The sequence below is a fragment of the Astatotilapia calliptera genome, chromosome 19 (assembly GCF_964374335.1).
Source record: "Astatotilapia calliptera chromosome 19, fAstCal68.1, whole genome shotgun sequence".
In the NCBI taxonomy this organism is placed as follows: Eukaryota; Metazoa; Chordata; class Actinopteri; order Cichliformes; family Cichlidae; genus Astatotilapia; species Astatotilapia calliptera.
The window spans coordinates 16,833,620-16,859,378 of record NC_137440.1 but is presented as its reverse complement, the minus strand read 5'-3'; the positions used below and the strand labels follow the sequence as shown (position 1 = coordinate 16,859,378).

Here is a 25,759-nt window from a genome sequence, read left to right as displayed (position 1 = left end):
TACCCTACAAATTGTGTTATTTATAGGTAGTTGTAAAATAAATGGGAACACCCAAGTTACGACCTATTTTGTCAGTACAAGTAAATGCATTGACCGATTTAATTCTATTTTTTTTATACTTTTTCAACATGTTCAAAATAAAGATTCAATCAATCAATCAATCAATCAATTGTATAGGCTGATATTTACAACTAAGGATATGCTTGCTTTGGAGGGAAACATGAACACAGCATAAATCAACCTGCTTGTTGTCTGGAAGGAACAAGATTTCTGTATTTACGCTGCCCTACAGATATGTGGTGGCTAAAAAAAAAGAAAGAGCTATTATTTAAAATCATACATTTAATTCATTTTTATTCTATTTACCATTGATTAAAAAAGGAAGAGATATATTCTTTTTTTAATTATAAACTGAAACAAAATAGTTATCCCAGTGTATATATATGTCACTTTTTTTAATGTTGAACATGCTGTATTAATAATACAGCACAATGCTACCGTGGTTTGTCTCACAGCAACATTTCTGTTTTATCTTTGATCATTTTATACGCACGAAATCGAAAAAAATACTTGATTAGTACCACTAAGACACATGAAATACAAAATAAAGAGTAGTAAGAGGAAACAGGAAACCGACACGAAACAGCAAGGAATTCTAGCGGATAGATCCTGACTATTGCTGGCTCTTGCACTGATATTTGGCAAGAGAAATGACTGTTGAACAGAGCAGTGGTTAGCTGCAAAGATTAGGTCGATAAGAACAGGGTTAAAGGTCTACTTGACTGTGGAGACTCGGCTGATGAGAAGTGTTTTTTCGGGCTAATTGCTGCACTGTAAGAAATCATAAAGTGTGAACAGTTAGTTATTGACGACTAGGAGGCAGTAACGCAACCTGAAATGTTACCTGCTGCCGGGAAAACCCAAAGAAGAACGTAATACGAAGCGAGTGGGAGGTGCTGGGACAAAGTGCGCATGTGCTCAGAGGGCCACACGTGGGTTGTGTACACCACGGCGCACGCACGCAGACGCAAGTAGCGCTTCAGAAATGGCGGCTGACGGTGGCAGTTCTTCGCTGCAGCTACCCTGCGTTTTTTCACCTAAATCACGACAGTTCTTAGCGCTGTGTGCCCAGGATGGCAGACTTCGAATTTGGAACACAGATAGTAAAACACTTCACCAGGAATACGTGCCTTCAGCTCATCTGAGTGCCACCTGTACGTGCATAGCCTGGGGACCATGCCGGACAGTCAAGGTACGTGAGGCTGTTGTTAGCGTCAGCAGCTAGCGAGGCCCGAATAAAGCCGCATTTGACAACGTGATATAAAGGAGCAGTTGTTAAATCGAGAGAAGTGTTACTTTTCAAAGAGTGAAGTTTTTACTCAGCGCGGAAGGCCCTGGCGTTTGCCGTTTGAAATGCTTTACGGAGCTGACAGACGTGGTTAGCGGCGGAGCCACGTTAGCAGCTCGCTAGTTTTCCACAGCTGCGAAGAACGCACATGTTAGTCCCACATGGTGGTCCAAGCAAATGACGAACATGTCTTAATTTCGTATATTATGGCGAAGTTAGTCTGAAAAACTCTGAAAGTGGCGACTTTAACTAAAAAAGATGTTTTTCTTTGTTTTTAAATGGTTATTATGGTGAATTAACGAGTTATTGAAGTTAGCATCAGCTCAGCGGAGCGTGCCACCATGACACTTCTAGAAGCAGGGTCCGCTAGCTGTACCTCAGTTTATCGAGGGGTAGTTTGTTAAAAGTTTGTTACGAGGCCAAAGTAAACATAAATTGGGCGCTGAAAGTACTGCAGTTTTAAATCCACGGATGATAACTGAGATTAGAAAACTAGTTTTCTGTTCTCGGATTCAGTTTTATGATTCTTTTAAATGTCATTAAGACGAGAAATTGTTTGCAGTTATTCTTTTAGCAGTCACTGTGCTGCCGTAGAATTGGTTTAATATGTGGAACGTTAGTACTAGGCACTAATGCCGCCGTATTCAGTGATGCACTGGTCCTGTTTTCAGTCCCCATACAGATTCCTGGCTTTGATTATATGTTAGTGTTGACTTGATACCAGGACCTGAAAGAAATTCTATTAATTCTAATTGCTTTACATTATGTATAATATCATCACCTTAAATATGCTTTGTGTCAGGAGGGGCCTCAGAGGAAGAAGAGGAAATCGGAGGCGGTGCAGGTGGAGGAGAAGGCAGACCTGTTGGCCATGGGCACAGCAGCTGGAACTGTGCTCATCTATAGTACAGCAAAGGGAGCATTGCATTGCACCCTGGTAAGTTTGGGACCTTACATGGTTTGCAAAGAATCGCTTCTTTGCAACCTTATGCAGGATGAAAAATGTTATGTTTTTCTTTGTATTTTTGTCTTTTGTCAGAGTTAATTTTTTTTTAGTGTTACACTCACTTTTTTTTCCCAATATAATAGGACTAGTTGTTTACAGTTGCTAACTGTGCAATTTGTGTGCCAGGATGGAGCCCACAGTGGAGGAGTGAACTGTGTCCAGTGGCACCCTGAAGAAAGCTTATTATACAGTGGTTCAGATGACACAAACATTGTAGAGTGGGACTTGCAGACTGGCAAGACAAGAAGGTCAGTAACTACTTTCTCTTTGGGATAGTTTGTTTAAACCAAGAACAAATGACCAATCACTGATCAATACATTTCCTGTAATGATAACTGGTTAAAAACTGGTTTGTTAGCCTGAAAATTATTTCTGATATTTGCTATTTAGGCTCTCTTTATTTGTTCATGCTGCAACACAGTTTTTTCAGCTATAATACAATTAGTTGCCATTGTTTTATAAAAACCTGTTTTAGGTTGTTTAATAGATATCCCTTTAAAGTCACACAATGTTATCTAGTAATGTATTTGTCAGAAATTGTCTTTGTGCAGCCAGAACTGTTAGAAAAGAACAGTCCAACACGGTGGTGGACGGTGTCATGCTCACTGTCACAGGCTTCTTTAACACATTTGGACTTGAAGTGCTTCCTACATTTAAACAAGACAGTACTTTAGAAGCATAAAAAGACATCTGTAAACACTTGAATGTTAAGAGAAGTTCTAAATACATCTATGTGACATTGCAAGTTTGTTTGTGAGAAACACTTGAAGAGTTCACACCTGAAAATCTGTTTTTCAAAAAGGATGTCACATTCTGGGTATAAATCATGTCCTTCTTAAAGTGTTTATATTTTTGACACTAAACTATCCTTCACATAGAGCGTATATTGTAATATTACCTCTTAAAATTGCACTGTTTCCAAAAGGACATTGTTTTCTTGTTTTTCTACCTGTAGAAACAACACTGGTGGTGAGAAAAGTAAGAATGTGGTTCCAGCTTAAGCATGCCTGTCTTTCACAGACCCACCAAGGCCTAAAATACACCAGCATCATTGAACGTTATACCATCAGACATTTACTATCACTATATTTCATCATGAAAGCCTCTTGTCTGGTGACAGATATATTAGCTACACAGGCACAGTCAGCAGCAACAATCATGAGCACTAATGCCACCATGAATCTTCACTTGATGCTCAGTAAAGCCCATTCGAGGTGCACAAAGTGGGTTGGAGAGTGTTTGTTTCTTGCTGTTATTAGGAGAGAGCACCAGTAAATAGTATGCTGTTGGCCATAAACTTTTTAGGTTCATCACTTCAGTAGGAGAAAGAATAATGCAGTGATAGAAAACACCAAGGTGTTTCTCACACATCACACTTCACAAGTCATTATCTTCTTTTTGTTGGTGCAGTTAGTGGAGCATTTCGTTTAACTGCTTGCATCAACCAAACGAGTTCTACTTTGGTTGTTGTGTGGCCAGCTGTCTGAAGGTTGTCAAAGTGGTGCAAGTGCCATTCAGGTCCAGCTTTCCACATCGATCTTTGCTAACCTTAAAAAGACTTCAATTTCATTCAGACTTAAATGGTTTTTCACTCTGTGCTCACTAGAGCAGTTTGTGATTTAAGGGATAAGAAAAGGGTGTTGTTGTTTTTTTCTTGCTGTTTTTAAAAGGTTGAATGGGCTGCTGATATTTAAAGCTGATCACGAGGAAAGAGGAGAGGAAAGTGCTTTAATGTGGTTTCTATGACATCAAAAAGAAAGCATGAAAAAAACTTAAACTTAGGAGATGTAGTCAGCTGCCTCTCCAATGAGTCTTTCACCCTGCAGATGAGCTCAAGCTTCACTGCCTTGGACTGCAGTTGGTCTTGTTCTTCTCTTCAGCGAGCTTCACATACTCACACATGACAGTACTCTGCCTCATGCAGGTTCTGGTTAGTGGCCTTGCTCACAGTGGCTCTCCAGAGTGGATTGAGAACTAGAAGATGTAGTCCTAAATACGGGACTTGAAATATGTATGACTGCAGGACAAGATTCTCTCTGGAGAAGCAGCTGAATGAGGACAGCTACAAAACAAAAAGTCTAAGAAATGGAGGGGGGAGTGCCAAAATGAGCCACTAGATGTGTGTGGTAGATGTTAATATATCATGGAAGCCTGCCCCGATTAAGTTGTTTTATGGGAAAAGCTAGTAGTGAACCTAAAATTGTCATCGTCTCTCTCACAGTAAGTGGAAGGCAGACCATGCAGCGGTGACCAGTTTGTGTGTGAGCCCTGATGGTAAACTGCTGCTGTCAGCTGGACACATAATAAAGATGTGGGACTTGGACACCAAGGAAGTTTACAGGGTGAGCTAAATTCCAGATTCTTTAAAAAAAAAAAAAAATTATTATTAGACATAAGTCACCTAATAAACTTGGTTTTAATGCAGATATGTTAGTCACACTCCAGAAGAGTCAGTATTGTATTATAGTGTTATAATAGTGCTTTACTTAGACCTGAACTCAGCTGTTTTTTTTGTTTTTGTCTTTTTCTTTGCAGAAGTTCACAGGCCACTCCACGGCTGTGACGACCCTGCGCTTTGCCACCACACGACCCCCTGACAGCAATGGCCTCTACTTTCTGTCAGGTGCTGCCCATGATCGACTGCTCAGTGTATGGTAAGTGCAGAGTTGATTTTAGTATGTTTGATGTTGTGTAATTAAGTGCATGTATGAAAATGCACTGCAGTCAGATTTGCATGACTTAATTCAAAGCTATCTTACTGAAGGCAAGTACGAGAAGATGGAAAAGACAAGAACTCAGTGGTGTCCTTCACACTGACGGATGAGCCGCAGCACATTGACCTCGTTACATCCAACAGCAAGGAAGAGGTAATGCATTACTTCTCCTGTATGTTAAATTACTTGCAGTCGGTCTTTAACAGGGTAAAAGATAATAACTTGAAACAGAGTCGTAGGCTCTATGTTGATAATTTTCTTAATTAGGAAATGAGAAAATATTCATACGTTTTTTTTAGCAAACGCTTAGAATTTAATGATTCAAAGCATTTGCTAAAACGTGTCTTCTGTACTGCGTTTCTGTTAGAACTTTTGTTCTTAAATATTTTTTCATGTTAGTTCTCGTGTGTGAACATTTTGGGCTTTTTTGTGTGTTTTACAGGCAGTGAGGCTGGCAGTGGTGTGTAAGGATGGGCAGTTGCACCTCTTTGAGCACTTTTTAAATGGGTAGGTTTCTAAAACACTAGTTTTATACAAGACAATGTACGGCAGTGCAGGGTAATGGGATGAAATATTTCGGCAATAAGCATTCATCTTCTGCTCAAGAGAGGCTGTGTTGCACTTTTCATTGTTTATAACATTGTTTATTACATCCAAGTGGCTTCCTACAATCTTTGATCTTATACAAATGCAAAGTGGACAGGTTAAAAAAAAATCCTGACTGCATTTATCAAACCATAGACTGCAGTAGAGCCATGGGTAGGCAGGAAAGTATGGACTGACTGCAGCGTAATAAGACCAACATTTGCATGTGCATTAACACTAGCACTGAGATTAAAAAGCTAGTAAAAGTGAGACAGCCAAAAATAAAATGATCCAAAATGATGCAGAGAAAGCAAGAGAGAACAGGGTGAAACGGAAGGGCAGCATGAAAAATTAATAAATAAATGTGTGTTTTGACACGAGCAGGTAGCAGAGTGTCCTTGGCTGAAAGCAATAAAGAGAAGAATGAGTTGCACTGCACAAATAGTGCAAACTGGAGAGCTGCCAAGCAAAATTTAAGCATAAAAAACATTAAATTCTACTCTTTAGAAAGATGTGTTTTAAATGTTTCCGATCAGAAATTCTTAAACGATACAATACATGCATTTGTTCAGTTTTTCCTTCTGGCCATCACAGGAGAGCTCACATTGTCTCGGCCCCCTTTCTGCTAATAGTCATCAAAAAAGCAGTTAGTCACTCCGTGGTGGATGAACTTGACTTTTACTTTCAAGGATCTATCAAGGATCCACCAGCCCACAAGGTGTCAGTTTTACAAGAGCTTTTATTGTTCACTAAAACGAGCACAACAATGAATGGATTTACTGTAATCTCAACATTAAGTGTCCAAGTAACCCTCCAAAAGCCGGTTGCTTTCTTGCAGCTTGTTGTTGTCCAAGTCATTGGTTGTGATGTTTGAGAGAAGACTGGCTCACAGAGGACTTTGTGTAACTTCTGTTGCTAATTGTTCAATTACACCCGTCGGCGTCAATCTCCACCCTGCAGTTTTTCAAGGTCCCTCAAAAGGACCACTTCTAAAAGAGATCCTACAGCAAGCAAGCCAGACTGCCTAAATGGCCCTTTCAATAGAAAACAGACTGCTGTTCCACTTTATCTAGACTTTGTGGCACCAGTGCCATCCTTTTGAAAAATTAGTCTAGAACCCTGAAAATTGGTGCATTTGTAGCTGAGGAGCCCCTTTTCCATTAGTACCTACTTGCCAAGGTTTTCAGGGTTTTCCATTAGGTCATAATACCTGTACCAGGTACTAAAATAGTACCTGCTCGGCCAGGGTTCCAAGTGACCTGAGCAGGTACTAAAATGTGACGTCGTCAGACAGCACGCCAACGATTGGTTGGTCATTGGCACCCCTCAATGAGTCGGGAGAGTTCACAAAAAAATCTAATCGCAGTACTACAAAATTTAAAATGTATGTCACATGGATTTCAGGTTGTATATATTAAATACCACCAAGTACATGTTCAGCAATTTTGTATGCTGTCTATGCTAATGGTTGGTTTGTCCCCTCAGCCCCTGTAAGAAGCCCTTGTCACCATCATGTACGGTGCAGATGTCAGACACAAAGGAGTCCCCGATCCCAATCCCACTGCTAGCAGCGGTGCTTGGAGCGGATACTCGAACTGTGATGCTGGCGTACGGCAGCCACCTACAGCCAGTAATGGAGAAAGTGGTGAGTCTTCTGAAGGAAACCGAAATACACAATGTTATATAATAAGTAACCTGGACAGTCATGTGTTTTCTTTTTGTGTGTGTTTATGTTTGTTTGTTTTAATAGCCAATAGGACAGTTCTTTCCTCTTATACAGGAAAAATTTCAACTAATTTACAGTCTTTATTTAATCTGGGAAATTTAATGAAGTAAGTAGATGTCCTGGTATATCATCTTGTACAGTATAATTAATAAAAGATACTTTTTTTTTTTTTAAATCTACACTGGGTGCCCTTCCTGGCACAGCCCCAAAGAGATTTGTGTCTCCTCTAAGGATCAAGTTGGGGATCTCTCGTTTATTAGGCAAACACGTAAACCACTATACAGAAACTGGCAAAACATCTGAAGTGGAATTCATGCTCACATTAACACCACAGTCATGCGTGGGCTACCAGTAACCTGATAGGAGCTGCATGTTTTAATGAGCACCTTGATCACTTGAACAAGAGTCATGGTAGCATTCTTATTGGACCCCATTAAACTATATTAAAATATTACTTTAAAGACTACATCAGTATGAATACATGTACTAGAATTAACAGATACACACATGTCAGTACCTGCCTAGTGTCTCTACAACAAAGTTTCTTTAACACTAAAAACGGTGCTTGTTTTGAATAGGGCCATTAAGACCAATAACCTCTACAAATACCATTATATGTTGACAGCTCTGTTTCTAATTTGCACTGTGATGCATTTCATTAATTCCAAGTTTGGTCCTTCACTTTCATAAAGTGTATGTGAGGGACATGGGTAGGTCAAGCTTGGTGTCTATACCTTCTAAAGCCGTAGTCTCAAGATTGGCCAAATTCTCATTGGTCAGACAATCACTAGGATTAGTTTCAGAACAAGAAAAGCATGGCATCATTAGCCTTACAGGGTTGGTCAATAATTCTTTGGCAGCGCAAGAACGGAGCACCTGTGGAAACAGATTTGGGCTTTGTCCATCAACAGGAGACTGCTAGGGCTGATTTGGTTCATTTGAACATTTACTACACATTTGTCCAACGACGAGGAGGTTAACTGTCTCACAGAGTAGTGTAGTGAAAGATAAACTTATGCTGAATAGCCCTAAGACTAAATATGTCATTGTGCCCTTAAGATCTGCAAAGGCCACAAAATCCACACTTTACATAACACGATTTTCACCTCTTCATCATTTATCAAATATTTGTGTGTTTACATCCAACTGTTCTCTCTGAGGAAGCTGCATCAGGCTGTGCACTCACCGGGTGAATTTCTTTAGGAGCACAGTAGAGAGCTTTTTGTCGTGATTTTATAGTTGCCTTTCTTATTACCATTTTTTGTTTCTTTTAGAACTACTTTTATCCTTTGCTGTTGGTTGATCCTCTCCAAACAGAATTTCATTGCGTCTTTCTACAAATAGAGAATGTTAATTCTTAAGTAGTGAGCTCAAATTACAAACGCCGTCATCTTCAAAGAGAACATCTGTGTGGCTGGCCAAACAGCTGGAGTAAACTTTGCAAAAAGGCAGCAAGGCACATCTCGTCCGGCTCTAGGGTCCAATGAAAGTATTAGTTATGGCAACATTAAGCTGGATGATCAGTGTTCCCTCATTTAAAATAAAAAAATGATTTATTGATTAGAATTGTTTATTTTTGTTCATGACATGAAGTCCATAAGTTATTCATTAATATTTCATGTGCTGCTATCACCATTTGATGTAATTATAGGCGGGTGCACACATGTCTCTGGTTATCATTTCATTCTAAAATGTGATGTTCAAATGATTTAATACAATCCAAGTAATTGCCTTTTATCTTTGTTTATAAGTCCTTTAGGCTGATAAGGCTGCCGGTAGCATGTACCTCATACACTGGCACATTTTGTTAATTAAGAGATAACATATAAATGACAGACCACTGATTTAACAGATTACTGCATATCTCACGTCTGAAAAAAGGACTTGGAGGTGATGAGCGCCTGACAGTGTACAGCTGATAAATAATACAGTGTTGTTTTTGTCCGTAATATTCATCAGGTTTGCTCACACTTACCTGTCAACCTTCTTTCCTCTCATCTGTGCAGGAGATCAACACAGCAGAGAGACATGTGTGTTTGACCCGGGATGTTCAGACCACTTTGTCCCTTTCCATGGAAACCACAGTCTCCAAGGTAACAATCAAGTCTTCATTTTCTTCACTATGTCAAGAAGACTGGTCTGGACAGGTTATTTGCCAGTCCATGTGCACTCTAGATAAACTCCCAACAGTTCGAGCCACAGAAGTGGAGGGTGAAAAAAAAAATTATGAAATTGCTTCTTCCAGGTGAAAACTCCAATTGTGAATGCCAAGAGCAAAGTGCTGGTCCCAGGACTTCCTGGTCACAAAGCCCCACTTAAAGGAACCTCACAGGGATCAGAGAAGAGGAAAAAAGACACAGACACCAAAGAGGTAGGCTCAGCCTCCGGATGAGTGCATCTGTCAGTCTCTCTGATTCTGACAGCTTTTTGGCTTCGGCCCCAAAACGACTAAATGAGCATAAATGTCTCCACCACATTGTTGGCTCAGTGATTAGTCACACACCAATCAGTCAAGAGAGGCTGTTAATATGGGCTCAAATTGTGGTCATAAATATTTTGTACTTGTAAATCAGTTTTGTACTTGTGAATCAGGATTTGTATGTGTAAAAAGAATTTGTGTGCATAAAAAAGATTTGTGTGTGGACTTAGCCAAAACATACGTGTGAAACTCTGCTCTCAAGTTTCAAGTTACAAGTACAAATTTTGACATTGGTCAATGTCATGTCAATCACAAATTTAACTGTCCAATCAGAGAACAGATGGGTTTGGCTGTCGATGGGGCGCTTTTTTGAACTGCAGGTCCTTGAAGGGTAATACAGTTTGAAGCTGGATGATCCCTGTATAAATATCCGATAGCAGCTAGGTCCCCTAACTTTCAGTAGCTGTTGAAAGGATAAAGTTGTGGTATATCAGTGGTTAGAAATACCATTATTACTTTAGGATTAGTTTAACACAAAGTCAGGGCTGACCCGCGACCATTGCTGTGAGTCACAGTACGCAGCATAAAGGTACTTTCACATCGGACGCAGCATGTGCTGCTAATGCTAACTGCTAACTAAAAGCCAAGGATCCAGAATTTGTTGCGCTGGCTGCTGGGCTCTGTGGGTTTTTGCGGCAGCGCTACCTGTACTACATGCACCTGCTCCTTGTCGTTTCTATCTCTGACTTTATGTCCTCTACAAGAGTTTGTGGGAGGGTTTTTTTTTTTTTTTTTTTTTTTTTTAACCTTCAAATGTTCAATAAAAATAAAAACTCAGACCACCACAGACTGTTTTCCTTCGTGGTGATGAAGGAAAACGCTGGGCTGGGATGTAAAAGGGCATTTATTCCCTCAGGACCTGAAGCTCCATAAAGCACCCCTCCAATAGCCAAACCCATCTGTTCTCTGATTGGATTGTTAAATTTGTGATTGACATGACATTGGCCAATCAGAAGAAAGGAAGAAAAATAGTGTCAAAATTTGTACTTGAAACAACGTTTCACACGTATTTTTTGGCTAAGTCCACACACAAATCTTTTTTTTTACGCACACACAAATTCTTTTTACACATACAAATCCTGATTCACAAGTACAAAATATTTATGACCACAATTTGAGCCCATATGTTACCAGGTGATTTATTATGAGAAGGACATTGTTACAGTGAAAGTGCATACATCCTCATCCAACCCACTCAAAAGCCTGTTTGCATCTGATCATTTATCATTCTGCAGTAGAGGGTTTCTTTGTTTTTTCTTAAAGTTTTGCTTCCTCATTCGACATTGTTCATTCATTTGAAAGGTTCAGAAACTCTCTCAAAGATTAATCACACTAAAATTTATGCATATGTGGTATTTTAAGTGTTATAGATGTTTCTGTTTTTGATGTAGTTTTGGTACTAAACTCTGTTTTGAAGTTTGCAACCCCCCTGGCTAAAAGATAACTCTGCTTCTCTGCAGATGTCAATAGCAGAGCGACTTGGTGAAATTGATCTGTCTACAGTCTCTGAGAAAGGAGCATCTAAAGGGACGGCTTCGTTAACGACAGACAATTTTGCAGTTCTGCTGGTGCAGGGCCTGGAGAGCAATGATGCTAGCATCCTGAACGTAAGTTCTCCTTACAGAGTCTGATGAAAGGCTTAAAACTTTGAGGTTGAAAACAATCTCAGTTGATTCCGGTGATAAAATTCAATATCAATCCCCAAAACATCTTTCAAAAAAATCTTTGAAACCATCTGTGAAAGTGTTGACTTTGATCAACTTCCCACAGTAATGCGAGGTGAAAATAAATGGAGCCAATTCTTCTGGCACGTCTTGGGTTTTACATTAACTTGTTCTGTGCAAACTTCTTTTCCCCCCTTTGCTCCTAAAGAAAGTTTTCCAGACTCGCAAAGAGATGGTAATAAAGAAGACGGTGGCTCGGTTACCCCTCTCTGCAGTTCTACCATTAGTGGAAGAAGTAAGTGTCCCCTTTATGGTCAAAAAGCAACATTTTGTGTTCCTGTGAAGGGATGGGATGGTCAGGATTTTTCAGCTTTCATCAACTTTTTAACATTTATATCAGCACCAACATATTAGGCTCCACAATCAAAATACAAAAACTAGACAAATGTTGCACAACCTGTGTGGCATATTAGAAGTTTTTGGCTCTCAGTTTGTTTGTTTTTTAATCTTTGTGCCGTAGCATCTAAGAGCTAAGAGTCTTGAACTTCCCATTCCTACTACAAAGCTACATTAACCTGCATCTATGTTTTGTCCTGTTGTCAGGATTTGTAAGTAAACTCATGTTAACTGGAGTTTTTAATAAACCCCGTATCTCCTCTGCAGCTCACGAAGAGGCTCCAAGGGCACCCGTTTACGTAAGTGAAAGCTTGACGGATCAGCTCGGCATTTAATTAGCTTGAGTTCAGTGTTTGTCCACATCAGACATTAGTCACTGATGCAGTTATTTGTACCGCTGCTTTTTATTCTGCGTGCCTCTGGCATATGGCATCATAGTGAGTGCTGCAAGAATGAGGCCAAAACTAAGAAGTGAGCTAACATCTTGGAACTATGTTGGTCTCATTAAACATTTCATTAGATGATCAACACAAGCTTAAGACATTTTTGCTTTTGTGCTACAATACACAGAATGCACAAGTAATTCCTCCCATGTGAATTTTAAAGTTAAGGTGTAATACATTAAAGGTGTTTGCTATCAAACATCTAAATGAAACTATGGAAAACTGTTGGGAGAGTTATATGGAGGTTGAAGTATTTTGATTATAGCATAACATTGGCATTTTACATTTGATTATCCTGCTGAACAAAATATTCAAGTGAAACCTTAGTATCCCACAGAGCTTGTGGAAGAATTGCTAACTAACTGAAAGGTGAACAAAAATCACTGTCCCTGCCTCACTCCGAGTATGAAGCTGGCCTGCTCCCTTTGCTTGACAGCATATACATTTGTTCTTTCTTACAGGGCAGCCTTAATGGTACGGTGGCTCAAGGCTGTACTTATGCACCACACATCATACCTAGCATCGGTGAGTTCACTCTGCCTGCACTCGCTTTAATTCCTGCACTGTCATTTGTGTAGTGACACACGCCAACAGTGCTTATTGATGCATAAGGCCAGAAAGCAGCCATTCATATTTAATGAATGCATATTGGGATGTAGATTCGTGTTGTCTGACCATCAGTGTGGCTCTGACTAAAAATATCCTCACAAGCAGGAGGTGCTTTGATTGACATTCAGCTTTCCAACCTGCTGTTCATACCACTCTAAACAAGAGGAAAACTAGCTTTTTGTTGACCCTTCTGCTTCCACAAAACAGCTGGAATGTCATTATAATTTTAAATGTAAGCTGAAGCCTGGCTTGCTTCATGTAAATATCACCTGAAAGGAATGGTTAGCAGAGGAGACAAAGCTTTGGCAGAAGCCACTTTGGGTGCTTTCTTGTTGTCTGCTGAAATGTTTTTACCTTCAGCTGATCTATCTGTGTATCCAACAGCTGCCAGACCTTGTTACCCAGCTGGGAGTCCTTTATCACATGATTGAGAGCAGAGTGAAGATGTTCCACAAGCTAACAAAGCTGGATGGGAAGCTTTATCTCCTAATGACACAGGTAAGTGCCAACATATGCAGTGTTGTGCACAGTATCATTAGCTTTAAGTATTTTCAAATGACTGGATTTTGAGTGTTCGAGGGGTGAGTCGTGTGTCAGGGACGACTTGGATGGCTTCCCTCACGAAGCTGCTGTGTTTAGCGGCACCCTTAAAATGCAGAATGTCCTCCCCGCTCACTCTTGTTTGACGTTTAACTGTGAAATACATCAAATCCAGGATCCGGTGTGAGATAGAGGCATGGTTTGTATTTGAGGACAAGTAAAGGATGAATATAGTGAATTGTGTCAAAACAATAAAAGCCTAATGCTTTTCTGTTTAGATTTATTTAGAGAGGAAAGTTTGAATGGAGTGTTGTTGTTTTTTTCCCCCTTTCCTGCAGTTATGCTCCTGTAGGCAATGTCAGTTTTACATTATGTTCTTCCAGTAATGTGTACATAATGAAGATCCATTTTACTAGTAAATATTACAGCTTACTCCTTGAGGGAAAGACTTCTTTAAATAGGCTGTGTATAAATAACAAATGTGCCGATGTATGCAGAATGATTGTGTTATGTTTCAACCTATTATTGAGTAGCTGCACAACATTTGTGTGTAGATTTGTAAAGAAGCTTTAAACATTGGAAACATGTAACTGTAGTAACAAAAATGACATGATAAAATGGAGACTAGGCTGTCCAAAACAAAGGGTCTTTCCTTATACATACATTAGAAATGCGACGCATCATTCAAATCAGTGTTTGAGGACGACAGTCTGACTTCACAGGAGCTTTCTTTATCACACAAAGAACGCATGTCATTGTCTTCTCCCCACTTCTGCTCGTACACACCTGGGAGCTGTGAGGCTGTGAAGACGCAGGCAGAAAAGTTTGAATGTTGTTTCTAAACATTTGGTGACTGCTTTGAGAGCTCCAGGTGATCGGTTTTGTAAAACTGAACTCGGCTTTGTATTGTTCAGCGTTTGATCGTGAAAGATGCTCTATTTATCCCTCAGGAGAAATTATTTTGCCACAGCAGCCTTAAATGCAAACCAAAAATCCCAGAACTTAAATTACCCAAACAAGATAAGAAAGCAGACAGATTAGACTGTGTAACTACACTGTAACAAACAGATGTCACACTATGCATGTACAATTTTATGCAGATATGAAAAAATTGCATCCTTTAAGGCTATTTTTCACAGTCTAGTAAATAATCAGCCAACTGTAAGGTAGTATAAGAATAGGTTGCATATAGTTGAGATAAATATATCCATAGCAGTGTGACATTTCTCTCAGACACAGCCAATCAAGCAGTCTGATCTTGGATACACCAGAACAGTTTATGCTATTTGTATCCATAATAGCTCCTGAAAGTATATAATGAGCACTCTGGCAGTGTACACTTTCAGTAATAAGATGACGTTTGCTCATTATGGCAGTTTCTTTATGAGCTGAAATGGAAGGGTATAAATCCCAATGTGGCAAAAACATGTGCACACACTGATTTGAGTTTAGTTTGTAGGTTTCTGGTGCTGGGTGTGTTTGGTTCTTTTAGTTTTGTTTCTTTAGTAAAACCAATAACCCCCCCCCTTTTTTTTGTCTAGTTGTAATTACAAACTGCACACATAGTAATGCTGTATAAGTATGTGATATTGAAAACTGTTTAAGTGAAAAAACATTTTTCTTGCAGATAGAACAAGAAAACATGTTTCAACCATGTATTTTTAGTCATGTTTTTAATGTTGAGTTGAAAAAAAAAGTCTTGTGCTGTATCTAAAACTGTTTTCCCTTTCACCACCAGATGGCGACAAGTGACAGCAGCAACGTGGTTTCAGATGTTGACCACACAGCTAAGCTGGTCTATGAAGACGGTAAGTGTTTGTTCTTCTGTTTAGTTTCACTAACCTCCCCAATCCCACCTTTCTCCTCTCAAACTTACCTCTCTTGTGGCATCAGTTCCTTCAGATTTCATGCAGATCATTGTTACCTGTGAATAATGCAGTCCATCGAGCAGAGGGTGTGGTAGCTAGCTGTATTAAAATAATCATTGTTTTTTCAGCCTGTACTCTATCTCTTGTACATTTTCAATGGGTGATTGACTGGATTGACTTCTTGAAGGTGATGGAGTGCAACAGGTCACATCGATGCCCTGCTTGAGTCTCCGCACTGCTACACTATTGTCTTCTCATTATTTTGACTGGCATTCATTATCTTGTCATTTCACCTCAACTCATCTGGGACTCTGGCTGAAGACTGCGCTGAATCGGTTAAGATTTATGAAAACAGCGTTGGCCATCATGCAGCCACTCTTGGCAATGCATTGCACGGAAACATGACTCCTGTTGCCTGGCAACCTGACCGGCAGCGTTCAGATCCTCCCCTTTGAGGGAACAACAAGGCCCCGCTCTGTTCGCTCTCATTTCTCATTACCGTACTGTATAAAACGCTTTATTGAGCCACATAGAAAATTGGCTTTCATGAAATAATTAACCTGCGCCTTGAGTTCCAATATCCTCGTCAGTGGTCCAGGATGTGAAGGTTCATTGAACAAATAAAATAAAAAAAAGTTCATAAAAGAAGCCGCTGAACAGGAAGCAGAACTTTGTTCGTAGTGTCAGGAATGATGCTGTGCTCTGAGCTTATTATGGGTCCAACTTGGGAATCTGACAGGAAGCTTTAAACTGCCAGACTAGTCAGAAACAGGAATGATTAAGCCATCTCTCTGCTACCTAATTGTGTTAATTGTTGTTTGTGTGAGTAACATTAATTATACATTGATTAGTCCCAGGCACGATGCAGATAACACTGCCAGTTAGAAAATTGTATTTGTCATTTTGTTACATAAAATCTGCATTTTCACAAGTGGCAAAACTCTTTAAAAAAAAAACAAAACAAAACAAAAACAACTTTTTATCCCTGGCTCCAAACACACGCTCACAGAATGGCTAAGAGCAGCGGTCTCCAACCTTTTTTGCGCCACGGACCGGTTTATGCCTGACAATATTTTCATGGACCGGCTTTTAAGGTGTCGCGGATAAATACAACAAAATAAAACTAGTACTGGTGCAGAAAAAAATAAGATTTATTCATAACACACGTGAAAAGACCCAGGAAAACAGAGTTAACGATAAAAAACGATAACAAAGTAACGCTAAAAACCAATAAAAACCCTGAAAACCATACATTTCACACCCGAGCCTCAACTCTCGCGGCCCGGTACCAAACGGCCCAGGGGTTGGAGACCGTTGGCTAAGAGCATGTTACAAGGATGATCGTGCACTTCAATTTGTGTCCACTTTTCTTTACATGGTTTGTAAAATGGAGCTTTCTTTAATGTCAGCTGGCGTCATTACCGAAGAACTGACCAGCTTCTCTCACTACTTGGCCTTTTAGACTGTACATAAAAGATGGATGAAGCTAAGAAAAATGCTGCAGTACTGAATTGCCTTAACCCTTTGTTCTGGGCAGCTGGGGACAATGGCTCTTGAACTTTATCTTACTTAATCTGACCTCAGTGATATCTTTTCTGACCAGTTTATGGTCTGAGTTGTTAATTTCAGTTCATGAAACGGAATGTTTATCTTTTAAAATATGGTAATTGAGTCAAATAGGAGGATAAAGTCGGGTATGCTGCCCATTTGAGAACCCTTTGATGGACGGCTAAACAAAGGTATTTGAAACCATTAATCAAATTCTTCAATAATGCAGACTTTGCTGTGTAACTGTGCAGCATCTCATCGCATTGTGAATTGCAGGAGAGTGTCAGATGCTGTCTTGCGCTGTTGAACACTTACATACTGTAAAAGCATTTAATGGCTTATTTTATAAAATCCTGAATATAACTTGATGTAACCATGTTGACATTGTGCTGTTGTAATTTTTACTTACCGAGGCTTTAAAAAGCATCGATTTTTGTTTTTTAAAATGAGGCAGCAACCCTCTTTATGATGTCGCCCTCGCAGTGTCCCATATATTCACGGTGATTACTCCTGCCTGGTTTTACTGTTGGACAGCATGTAAGCATATTTACAGTTATGACATATAGCAGCAGAGTGTTTAGCGAGGTCTGTAACCAAGCCTGGCTGGTCAGTGTGCAGGCAGCAGACAGTGGCTGGCTGATATAATGGGACAGATAGAACCATCAAATCATAATGACCTCCAACACTCCTGCATCATAAAGTTCATATTGTTGTCACAACTAAATGGCCCTGCTGTAGTGTTGAAATGCAAATACCTTCCTTCACTCTGTATGAAATGTAAAGAACTGAAGCATGAAACACTTCCTTCCTTCTTTCCTTCCTTTCTTTCTTTATTACCTTTGTGGAAGGTTTGTGTTTGTGTGGAATAAAAACTTGTTTGGCTTTGTCAGCTGAATGATTTGTTTTCCTTTGCCTGCGCTTTTCAGAGTCATCTGATGAAGATGAGGCATCTGGTGATGAAGGTCTTCCCGATGAAGACTCTGATGTAAGTTAGACTAGAAATTTACATTCTTAATGAACTGTTTTTCCAGCTCTTCCTCGTGCTATTTTTGCACATTAAGGCAGTGTAAATTTGATGAGACACAGCAAACAAATATCAGCCAGTGCCATCTATGACTTTGTAGAAGCTTTGCAGATATTAGGCAACACTGGTGCTGGGAAGGAAAACAAGTAGATTAGTACCCCTCATGCTGTCAGGCTGTCCATTTCTGAGTTAAGCTGAAGTCTTATATTTGTGTCCTCAGCACTGGGAGGAGGATGAGGCGATGACAGAAGACAACCAGGAGGAATCGGAAGACGAGGATCCCGGCAGCAGAACAGAATCCAAAGCAAACGGCGAGGAGGATATGGAGCATGAAAACGAGAGTGAAGAAGAATGAGAACACAAACACCAATCAAACATAAAACGGACCTGAAAGAGTTACATATACTTTCATTTTATTTTCATGCATTTGATTTTATTATTGGAATAGAATGCAATTTTGCAGAATCAAGGGACACATTGAAACGAGGCCAGATGGCCCCCCTGCCTCGCTGCAGCTCGATTCAGCCGTGGGTTTGGAATTGTCGAGCTTGTCTCTAAAAACTGAAAGTTCCTCGACTGATTTCGTCCATCTGCACTCCGACTTTACACCCCGATGTGTTTGCATTGACTGCCAGGCTAATTTGGTTGTGTTTAGTTGACCTACGTTCTTGAACCTGCATTCCAAATTTGATGTCATAATGTTAAAATGGTATAAGTATGCATGTTCAACTTTTCATTTACAGCACTGTGCGATCGGTTTATTTTAACTCAACTCTGTAGGCTATTTGAAACACCTGCAGAAATGCAAACACGGAGCAGGAGTGGAGTTTGGATGTAGCTCCCCCCATCCCGGGGTCTGTGTTTGTGCAGCATACCAGAGGTGGCATTGCCAGGCAGGACCATACATCATGTCCCCCGCAATGTAAATCTGTATGTACAGTGAAGTGTTTGTATGAGCTCTTCCCTCTACAGCCACCCCCAGAAAACCTTGGGATTAAATGAACTCCTGTAAAGTCTCCTAAATGCTGTTTATTTTTTCTTTTTTGTTTTTTTACCGCCTTCAGATTTGTTTCAGATTTGCAGCCTTCTCGTTTTTAAATGTGTTCTTTTTGTGTTTAATATCAGGACATGTCTTTATGTCCACTGCCTACCACCCATAGTGACAGGGGCAACAGAGGACAAGAAATTGTGAACTTTGCTCGAGTGGGTGAATAAATGGGTTTTCAAAGTGGCTTGTGGTTTCCAGGGTCATGGACATATTTTAGAAATGTAGGCAGCTTCAGAGTTGAGATGGGTATCTTTTATAGACACTCATTAAGAAAAGATTGATGTAGCCTCTATTTCTGTAAAATGAAGCAAATATGGAAGTGCCTTAAACTTGCATTTATTTATTTATTTTTTTTCTAATGGCCAGCCTAGAGGGGGGGCAGCAGCTCCGGTTACAAAAAATTGTCTGATTCTATAAAAGTCTAAGAGAAAACGGTCCTACAGCTCACTTGATTTATGACCCAAGTAAAAATTTTCTGATGGGTTTACGGTCTCAGTCGCTAGTTTCAAGTCTTATTGAATACAACATAATTTATTTTTGCCTTTTAAGGCATTTGTTTGACATTTATTTGAAAGTGGGAAGAAAGTGAGGGAATGACGAGCAGCAAATGGCCCGGGGCGCACAAACCAGAGCAGCTACAGAAAAGACTTAAACCATCAGTACATGCTTACTCTCCCAGTTTAAAGAAGAATTCACAAGTATGTGTTAGGCCAGGGTTATAGACAGTTTTTTTTTCTTTTTTTTTTTTTAAGAGGACCAGAAAGTAAATGAAGAGCTACACATTGAATAAATAGAAACATGACAGACTGCAGAAACAAGACAAAGCAATTCATTTTGATTGCCAAAAAAGTGCTTCAAAAGAAAAAGGAAAAAAAGGCCTGGATCATGAATCACCTGAGATCGGTTTCGCTCAGTGAGAGTAACTATCACACGTGATACCATCACTACAAACCTACATCATTAAAAGCTATGGTACATGATAGATTTTAATTCCCACTGGAAAATTCCTGTGCCCTTATTTTAAAATCTCACCCACAACTAATTACCTAGTAACCCCTCCCCCTTCTCTATTTCACTACTGGTATCCTGATTATGTCACTATCGTAGAAATCCCCAAAGGCTCTTACCCTGCTGTGTAACAGAGTTCAGCTACACCACTGGCCTACAGCTGATGACGGTGTTTCTTCTGTTGTGGAGAGATCTACTGTGAACTGGAGGGTGACTCCAGAACCTGCAGCAGGTGGAGAACTGTTTCATGTGTAGCTCACAGATGCTGCAGAACAAGGTCTGACAATGCAAACCACAATTATAGACAGCGGAGTTCAAGCTTTTCCACGTAATGAGAAACTTACTGGAGAAAGTTGATATGCCTTTATTTATGGTCACAAAGTATAAATGATTTGGAAGTGCTACAGGCTGGTGGATTGTCCAGGGTGTACCCTACCTCCTGCCCCACTACTGCTCTTGTGTATTTTGTCTGTACTGGCAGGGCTGTGGTGTTTTTTTTCAAGATCTTCTTGCGGATAGAAATTTTTGTGGTGCTAAAGGTACATGTGGATGACTGACAATGAATATGACATCTGAAACAAATGCAGAACATCACATTTGCAGAGGCATGATGCAATTTACTATACATCTGAAAATCTAAAGATTTGGGATTTGTTTTAAAAAAAAAATGTTAATAGTTGTAGTATGTGTGACGATGCTAATTTTTGTTGAGCTCCCTCCACCCATTACAGAGGAGATAGAATGCATATATACATACACTATGATCATTAAGATCATGATCAGCAAGATGCTGTGGTTACTTTGTGAACAGACACTACTGTGTGTTTAGTGTTCTTAGCACCTCAGTCACATCTAACTGACCTATGAGGTCTGCTTTCAAAGCAACAGGATGGCTATAATACTGAGCTTGAGGCCACAAAACAAGACTTCACAAACAAATGACATCACACTGGCTACATCCTCTTTATGTCCAGTCCTTAGCTCGGTGGTTCGCAGTTGGAGTATGTGATGTTGAGAAACATCCTATCCTGTCTAAAATTTCAAAATTGATGTATTTATACTTTTATAAATATTTAAAAAATTTCATGATCTGGTATATTTTTTGGCTAATCCATTGAAGTGAATATCTGAAGGAGATCTTTACTTCTCTCAAGAAAGAATGACAGTTGACAGTTGCCCCGAGGTAGTTCCACCGCCCTGTTCACAGTGGCCTAATATAACCTGAGGTATTATAAAGATAGAGATGTTTTAGTGGGTCACATGTTTACACTTACAGTGTACTGTTCATATCACCATGGCCCCTTGCAGTATGAATGGAATAAGGAATATCAGGGCTATAAAGATATCCTGGTTCTCCTCTATTTGGACAGGTAAAACCAAACTACTACAGCATGACTAACCTTATGAGAATGGATAACTTTCACCTCTGGAAACTTCTAACTACTGTGAGTGCTCAACTTCCAATTTTTCTTCTCTTCAGTCTGTATGACGTCATAGGGATCTCACCATATTAAGGATATCATTAATATGGTGCTTTTAGCCACAAAGCACTTCTGTTTGTGAGGGGAGCTGGAAAAAGGTTGGCTTAAACAAAGTGTCTTATTACTTTAAAACACTGGAAATAATGTATAGTGTACTCAAAATAGGTTTGACTTAAACTCAAGAGTAAATCTGCATTTTTTAAAAACAGAATCTCATTTACTCATTTCAGATTACTAATTTGTCATTACTATTATTATTATTTACTCCACCTGTTAGTGTTCCTCCTGATTACTTCTGGTAAAAGTGAGACAGCTGAGAAGCACGTCTGTTATTTGTTTGGCTATATTGGTTTACAGTAACAACCAGAAAGAGGTCTCTGTGGTCTTCTCTTGTGGCCCTAAGGTACAATAAAGAGAGTGAGCCATCTGATTGTGCCAGACTTTAACCGCTTCTTCCTTTGGCCTACTCATGCTCTACCTTTCCAGCAAGTTTCATTAAATTAGGCCTGGAGGAACAACAGTTGTCCAAAGAAGTTTCAGGGAAAGCAAGAAGGAAGTGGTTTAATCTCATAAAAACCTTCCGATTTATTGTCGTGGTTGTATTATAACATCAAATAAATCAACGGTGAAATAAAAAGTGGTATCTTAAATATTTATAAGCCGACAGATCACATGGTTTGGATACGTGTACCTGTTTTGCATTTTTGTTGGCCTTCATTTTGCTCTTATTTCTTTTTTATTCCTAAGTTTTATCTCTCTGTTTCTTCTAAATGTACCTCCCTTTTAGAGACTGTGTACAATATCAGAGTTTAATTTGGAAAATGGAGTGAATTTATGATGTCTGAAGTGGAGGACGCTCTCTATTGCCGCAGTCACTTTGTGATTTAAGCCGACAAGACAGGTGGGATGCTCTGAAAGTCCCCCAAAGTGCCTCTTTTGTCTTGGTCATATTGTACACCACGGGAGGACTATCCATCATAAATTCACCTGGTGTTTTTAGTTCTTCTGTGAACAGGCTTTGAGCTGCATACTGTACTGTATATAGCCTGTATAAGCACAAAACCGAATATGAGAAAGTGCAGCCATGTCTTTTGTTGGATACAGGTCAGGTCTTATCCTTTCAGTGAAGGAGCCTTTGATTAGGCAGAGAGAATCTTGCTGTTGTAAAGACTCCTCTCAATAAAAAAAAGAAAAAGGCACCATTAGATTGTTTATACTAGCAGCTCATTAACAATCCATAATCCACCATTATGCTTAATTTTTAAGCAGTTTCTAGTGGTTGTGGGAAACAGCATCAAGTCTTTCAGAATAAAAGGTCAAACTTTCATAAAATGTCTTTTGTTTTTAAAACTCTGCTCAGACTTCTGTTGCTTTTATTTGTACTGGTAACATTTAAGAATGATACTGGTAGATGGGATTCTAAATATCACACTATAATTTACATCCAAATATTATGTCACATTTGACCTGATCTCACTTTTACATTTAAAATATGCCTTTTGTTAAAGTTGATCCCAAAATGTGTTATTTTATTGCACTACAGACCTCGTAAAGTACGTCTGAAAGGAACAAAGAAAACAAAATGTATATTTAAATAATATCATATTTTTCCCTTAAAAGTAAAGACTGAGTGAGAGTCAGCTGCCATGGTGGTGGTTTGTGCTTGTTAGTCTGGAATTATTACATTTGGATTTATCACATTATTAAATGTATCTTAAAACTCAATGGACCATCTACCAGAGTCCTCTAAAAAATAAAAATTCACCTTCTCCTTCACATTTATTTATTTGGGCTCTTTCATTTATTGAGATGTGTGTTTTCTGTTGCCGCAAATGACCTTTCCAGCTAAGGAAAGGTGGAACAACATGTTTACTACAGGTAGACACTTTTATTTATACTCACCAGTGACTTCATTAGTACAAGTACAAGGTTGGGTCTGCTTTTGCCATCTGAACTGCTCTAATTCTTTTTGACACAAATTCAAGGTGCTGGAAACAACAGATGTTTGTATGTACTGACATGATAGCATCCTGCAGTTGCTCCTTATTTTTTGGCTGCACATCCATGATGGGAATTTCTAGTCCCCTCAAACTGAATTGAGATCTGAGGACAGTGGAGGCTATTTGATAACAGTTTATTCATTTTTGTGTTCAAGAAACCAGTTTTAGATCATCTGAGTTTTGTGTCATGGTGTGTTATCCTGCTCGAAATAGCCATTAAAAGATGGGTACATTCTGGTCATAAAGGGTTGGATATGGTCAGCAACTGGTTGCTATACTGGTGACCAACTTGTGACTGGTCAGCCTGCTTAAGTAGGCTGTAGAATTAAAACAATGCTCAGTTTATATTAATGGACCCAAAGTATGCCGAGAAAATATTCCCCAAACCATCACACTATGTTGAGTGTTGTTTACACGAAATTCTGAGCCTGGCATCCAAATGTCACAATGAAATCGAGACTCACCAAAACCAGGCGATTTTCTTCCTTTCTTCTGTTGTCCAGTTTTTGTCAGCCTGTGTGAAATGCAACATTGTGTCAGTCTTCTGTTGTTAAAAGAATTTGCTGGCTTTTTTTTAAAATCATTGTTATGCTGATGATATTCAGCTTTATATCACTATCTTTAAATCTCAGTGTGTTTCTAAAGTTTTATCTGTACAGAATTGTTTTAACTGCATAAAATCGCGAATGTCAGATAATTTTTATTCTCAGCAGAATGAGAATAAAACACAGATCTTTAGTTGCATTTCCCAAAAACCTGATGCTGTTCATCAGAACATAGTGTTTCTCCGACTGAAAACGCCACATTCAGATGAACAGATGAACCTGGATGATTGAGCATGAAAGCATCAAGACTTAGTTGTGTTTCTTTCTCATTCATCTCAGTTTGTATTTCAGCAGTAAGTAGTTGCAACATGATCAGATAATTGTGTTAATGAGTGACTAAATGCATGTACCTAATGAAGTGTCTGGCGAGTGTATACAGTAGTTATAATAGTATAATAATAACATTATATTCATCATTCTACACTTAGGCTCATCATGCGTAATTGGGCAAATTTCCAGTTTGAAAATGAATTTTGAAAAGAAAAAACCAAATAAATTAGAAAACAAAAACAAATCAACACAAGAAGTGTACAGTAATACAAAAATATTGACAGCAAAAATATTAACCTATAAAATATGTGTGTATTTAAAACTGAAAACATTGTCAGCCATTATTAGAGAGAACTGTTTTAGAACCCAGGAGCAACACAAGAGAAAGCACAGGGTCCTCTGAGGAACCAAGAGCAAGAGGAACCAAGGTGAGTTTTTGGGAAGGAACCATAATAGTCACAAAGATGGGGTTAAAGAATCTGCCGGTTCAGATAGAGGGGGAGGAGGTGGAGGTGGTCAACAAGTACAAGTACCTCGGGCTGTGGGTGGACAATAAACTGGACTGGTCATGCAACACAGAGCACCTGTATAAAAAAGCCCAAAGCCGACTGTACTTCCTCAGGAGGCTGAGGTCTTTTAACATCTGCAGGAAGCTCCTGAGGATGTTTTACCAGTCGGTGGTTGCTGGAGTACTTTTCTATGCTGTGGTGTGCTGGGGGAGCAGCACAGCAAAGAGGGACTCATCCAGGCTGGAGAAACTGATCAGGAGGGCTAGCTCTGTGGTCGGCATGAAGCTGGACACTCTGGTGACAGTGGCAGAGAAAAGGACACTAAAGAAACTGATGGACATTATGAACAATGCTGGGCATCCTCTGCACACGGCCATAAACAATCAGAAGAGTCTGTTCAGTGACAGGTTGCTTCTCCCCAAGACAAGAACTAACAGACTTAAAAACTCCTTTGTCCCACACGCCATCAGACTGTTTAACTCCTCTCTGGAGGGGAGAGGGAGGGGAAACAGGAGGACAAAGGAGGGGGGAACAACTAAGCTGTAGTGCCTCTGCACCTCACTGTACAATACCTTGTGCAATACTTTTTGTAAATAGTCAACAGTGCAATAGACTCAATACTTGAAATGTGCAATTCACTTGTATTTTTATTTTTTATTCCTATTTATTCTATTTATCCCCTTTGTATATTTTATTTATATTTGTCTCTGTATTTATATATGTGTGTGTGTGTGTGTGTGTGTGTGTGTGTGTGTGTATATATATATATATATATTTAGATAACAATTCTGTAACTGTAACTTCGGTCGTTGCTGTGCTTTTTTTGGAAGTCGAATTTCCCAGAGGAACCCACCCGAGGGATTAATAAAGTTCTATCTTATCTCTCTT

The 25,759-nt window shown here is 39.4% G+C and overlaps 1 protein-coding gene across 1 annotated transcript; it reads left to right on the top strand.

Annotated features, from left to right (window-relative positions):
- Nucleotides 1-964: 964 nt before the first annotated feature.
- wdr43 (WD repeat domain 43) lies at nucleotides 965-19,181 on the top strand. Its single transcript, XM_026151663.2, has 18 exons — nucleotides 965-1,252; nucleotides 2,151-2,285; nucleotides 2,481-2,602; nucleotides 4,576-4,696; nucleotides 4,890-5,008; nucleotides 5,119-5,221; nucleotides 5,511-5,575; nucleotides 7,139-7,298; nucleotides 9,386-9,472; nucleotides 9,625-9,750; nucleotides 11,319-11,465; nucleotides 11,731-11,817; nucleotides 12,186-12,217; nucleotides 12,823-12,886; nucleotides 13,355-13,468; nucleotides 15,249-15,318; nucleotides 17,853-17,911; nucleotides 18,171-19,181. The coding sequence occupies exons 1-18, from the start codon at nucleotides 1,046-1,048 to the stop codon at nucleotides 18,303-18,305; spliced, it is 1,953 nt and encodes a 650-aa protein (XP_026007448.2). The 5' UTR covers nucleotides 965-1,045; the 3' UTR covers nucleotides 18,306-19,181.
- Nucleotides 19,182-25,759: the final 6,578 nt, after the last annotated feature.

Coding starts and splice junctions, on each gene's coding strand:
- wdr43 (XM_026151663.2), top strand. CDS start 1,046: ATGGCGGCTGACGGTGGCAGTTCTTCGCTGCAGCTACCCTGCGTTTTT. Junction 7,299..9,385: donor AGCCAGTAATGGAGAAAGTG/GTGAGTCTTCTG, acceptor TCATCTGTGCAG/GAGATCAACACAGCAGAGAG. Junction 9,751..11,318: donor AAGACACAGACACCAAAGAG/GTAGGCTCAGCC, acceptor GCTTCTCTGCAG/ATGTCAATAGCAGAGCGACT.